The sequence below is a fragment of the Geospiza fortis genome, unplaced genomic scaffold (genome assembly GCF_000277835.1).
Source record: "Geospiza fortis unplaced genomic scaffold, GeoFor_1.0 scaffold398, whole genome shotgun sequence".
Classification (NCBI taxonomy): Eukaryota; Metazoa; Chordata; class Aves; order Passeriformes; family Thraupidae; genus Geospiza; species Geospiza fortis.
Genome location: NW_005054517.1, coordinates 13,511 through 17,744, shown reverse-complemented (window position 1 = coordinate 17,744; position 4,234 = coordinate 13,511). Strand labels below are relative to the sequence as shown.

The window sequence follows — 4,234 nt, the reverse complement described above, 5'->3', positions numbered from 1 at the left end:
CAGCAGGTCACCTGCTCACTAAGGCTCAGATTGCACTGTTCCCTAAGCACAAAACATGAACCAGTCCCGATGGATTGAATGGAGGACTCTGAATATGAGCAGTAGTGTAATGAACGTATCTGAGCACCTCTCCTGCCCTCTTGGATTTGGTCACTACAATGCAGTTGACATCTGTATCCTTGAGACAGTCGTCATTGTCTTGCTAACGTTTTTAATTATTGCGGGTAACTTAACTGTGATATTTGTTTTCCACTGTGCTCCACTCCTGCATCATTACACCACCAGCTACTTTATTCAGACCATGGCCTATGCTGATCTTTTTGTTGGAGTCAGCTGCTTGGTTCCTACTTTGTCACTGCTCCACTACTCAACAGGTGTCCACGAGTCCTTGACTTGTCAAGTTTTTGGATACATCATCTCTGTGCTCAAAAGCGTCTCTATGGCATGTCTTGCTTGCATCAGTGTGGATCGCTATCTCGCTATAACAAAGCCTCTCTCCTATAACCAACTGGTCACACCTTGTCGCTTGAGAATCTGCATCAGCCTCATCTGGATATACTCTTGCCTGATCTTCTTGCCTTCTTTTTTCGGTTGGGGAAAACCTGGTTACCACGGAGATATTTTTGAATGGTGTGCTACCTCCTGGCTAACTAATGCCTACTTCACTGGCTTTATCGTGTGCTTACTCTACGCCCCTGCTGCCTTTGTCATATGTTTCACCTATTTCCACATCTTTAAAATCTGCCGGCAGCACACCAAAGAGATCAGTGACCGCAGAGCTCGGTTCCCTAACCACGAGGGGGACGCTGCTGGGGAGGCTGGGCACAGCCCCGACCGCCGCTATGCCATGGTTCTGTTCCGGATAACCAGCGTCTTCTACGTGCTCTGGCTCCCTTATATCATATACTTTCTGCTGGAGAGCTCCAGGGTGTTGGAGAACCCAGCACTCTCCTTCCTAACTACGTGGCTTGCTATAAGCAATAGTTTCTGCAACTGTGTGATCTATAGCCTCTCCAACAGCGTTTTCAGGCTGGGACTACGGAGACTGTCAGAGACAATATGTTCATCTTGTGTGTGTTTGAAAGACAGGGATGTACGGGACCCTAAGCCAAGGAAACGGGCTAATTCCTGCTCCATTTAAAGAAAACTGGTGCATGTAATCAAATGCTGAGTTTTGGTAGTATTTGTGGTATCTGGAAACTTGCCAGAGAGAAATGTTTACTTGAACAGCTTGCTGTGGTGTTAGAGTGATTTTAAAAGGGATCTTGGAAAAGGCAAAGGCAGCTGTAAGAAGGGTCACTGAACTCTTGTGAAATTGTCAGGAGAACAATGCAACAGAGATGATGAAGAAAGTCAGAAATAAAAATCTTCTAAAGGGCATGAAGTAACTAGCACATCAGAGGAGGTTCCTCGTAAAACAAATTAGTTACTCTCTTACATTTCCCCCCTCGTAGACAAGTTGTCTTTGTGTCAGAGTATACTGTAGCCTTCAGATTTTTAATGCATTTAAGAGGAAGCAATCAACACCACAGTATGCAGCTATCCGTAAATTATATACTTGAGGACTGTAGTAGATCCTGCAGGTAATAATCAGCTCTACCTTTGCTCACATATTGTACAATTCTCAGTTGTACAGAAAATCTGCAGTGCATAAACTGTACCCTGGGCATGACGCTTTGGGATAAACTGGCACCTTGTGGTACAACTTACACAGAAGCTCTCTCCCTCATTTCCCCTTTTTTCCCATGCTGTGCATCCCTCTGTTCCATTGTGTGCGGGTGGGTAAGTTTGAGGGCAGCTGTGAGGTTACCTGAGTTCCAAACCAGGAAGCAATGGCCCTCCTTGGCTGGCTGCAGCTGCCCATGTACAATGATTTCCCCAGCTGTTCACTCTCTTGACCCATTTCAATCAGCACATTGGAGTCTGTGTAGTGTCCTTTAGGGTGTACTGAAGTTTTTCCTTACTGGTTCCACAGGTGCTCCTAATGCAGATATGATAATGGCACACAGCAGTGTGCAGCACTGCTTAGAAAATTAAAAATAACTGACCCTTTTCTTTGGGAAATCTAAAGAGCTTACTGTTGTAGCTGTCAGTCTGTTGTGTGAACCTCACTTGCACATACTGTATTTTTTTTAAGAGAAAACATAAATTGTGGTCTGTGCCTAATGTTTTCATAGCACATGGAGTAGGTCAATGCTACAGGATCAAAAAATTTACACTTGCTTTAAGAGAAATACTTCTGTGCAGCTCTTTGTTAGACAAGTGTTCTCAGAGGAGGTAAACAAGACAGTTTGGTGTTGAATACAGGCTGAGAGCTTTGGTATGTCCTTTTGTACTGAACTGACTTTCAGGTCCACTGATGAAATCTTTTTGATTTTGCAAGGGCACACATAAGGTTTGTGTAATAAATTGCCAGGGGTTCAGATGCATGCCAATCAATACGATATTTAAATTATAACTTTGAACCAAATGTAATTTTCTTAGATGGTTATTGGCTTTTAAAAAAGGCCCAATTATTGATTATTGGTGCCTTTTAACGCTGCACTACTATTCCTTCTTTCACCAAAATGCGTATGTAAAGATTGTGCCTATCACTTTTTGTAATGAAAGCTGACCACGTGTGCACACTTGTGGTTTGACTCTAGAGCTCCCTTAATACTGTACTCTTTGTTCTGTTGAGGTGGTTCTGAACCCCTATACATATTTTTTTTAACCTGTAAGAAAGTTGAAACAATGGAATAAAGTAGTATTATGTCAATCAAACTCAGCCTTGGTGTTAGTTCCCTGATGTTACACTCTGTTCTCTGGGAAAGTCCTTTTGGGTTAGGACTCGAGTGAACAATTTCAAATCCAAATTTCAAAGCTGCTTACTTGATGTCTAAAATGTTCATATTCTGGTTTCTGGCACTGTACATCTTCAAAATAGATTCATTGAAACATTCCTTGAGCTGAGCTGTTGCTGAGACCCAGCTCTCACAGATATTAGGGAAAAATGAGTAGTGTCCTTTGCATGGATCTTGTAATGCTCCAAGTCTACAAGAATGTATTTGCTGCCTTCCTTTGCCAAGTTCATGTTTATTTCAGGAGGCTCTTTTGGCTCACTGCTGCTCTGTTTGGTTGTGTAACCCCAACTCTTCCTACAAACATGACTTGGATTAATTTAGTTTTGTCTTTTTTTTGTCATTTTTTCCAAGCAAGGCTTAGACAGGGAGCAGTGAAATATCTTCTTTCTCACAATTCCCAGGGCTGGTTTCTTACCACTAAAGTCATTTTTATATCTATGCTCCAGAGCTGACCACTCAGAGCTTCTGATTTTCATTGGCGTTTCTGGTGGCAAGTTTCTGTGGGACCTTCTGGAATCCAAGAAAAGTTCTAGCAGGTGCTTAAAGTCAAACTGACATTGAGTGAGCCCAGGCTGTGGGCAGCAGATGTGTTGTGACTGTGGTGCTGTGACTCCAGATGTGTCAAACACCTGAGCAAACTCATTTGGCTCAGTTGTGCCTTAGTTGAACCCTGTTTGTGTGACCTCAGCAGAAGTGCAGTTGATGTGCAGCTCCTTCAACGTTTATTGCCTGAAAATGGTGGGTCAGGAGTAGGGCTTGGCCTCGGGGGCTGCACCTCAAAGTTTGCTCACCTTGAGGGGCACAGTCAGCAGTATGTTCCTCTTTGCCATCATGTTTAGTGTGTGGATTTGTCAGGTGGAACTAGAGATTGCCTTTTTCCTCTAGCTGTTCTTGGAGGGAGAGAATATCAGAGAAATCCAATGCCCTGGAACCAACTTGTAAGTTCCAAGGTTTTTCACCCCCTTTAAGAGTTTTTTGGTTTGTTGAACACTGGCTTCATGTTGTTGGTGCTGAAACACTAATTTGCTTCCCTGGACTCTGAATTTCAGCTGCTGTAAAGTCACATTTCACCCTATTCTTTATAAGTCTCTTGGAATCTGTCAAATGAAACATCCTCAGCAGATTTAAGTATTGCTTTTCTTCTTTCTGTTTCCCAGGTGACAGGATTTGACCTGGTCAGTCACGTGAATCTTTTAATTTAGTATGTGTGTTTCATTTTATGGAAGTGTTTTCTAAACTCATGATTTAAAATTTTTATTTGAGGGACGTTTTGTTACTGTTTACTAATGCTGTCTGAGGATTCCAGCTGGTGCCAAATTCTCTTCCAGAATTAGAAAGCTGGGCATTTTAATGGATTAAAAAAGTCACAGAAATTCCAGTCACCCAATCTG

The 4,234-nt window shown here is 42.6% G+C and overlaps 1 protein-coding gene across 1 annotated transcript; it reads left to right on the top strand.

Moving 5' to 3' along the window:
• Positions 1-19: 19 nt before the first annotated feature.
• On the top strand, positions 20-2,757 carry GPR52 (G protein-coupled receptor 52). Its single transcript, XM_005428993.2, has one exon. It carries the CDS (start codon positions 56-58, stop codon positions 1,139-1,141), a length of 1,086 nt encoding a protein of 361 aa, XP_005429050.1. The 5' UTR covers positions 20-55; the 3' UTR covers positions 1,142-2,757.
• Positions 2,758-4,234: the final 1,477 nt, after the last annotated feature.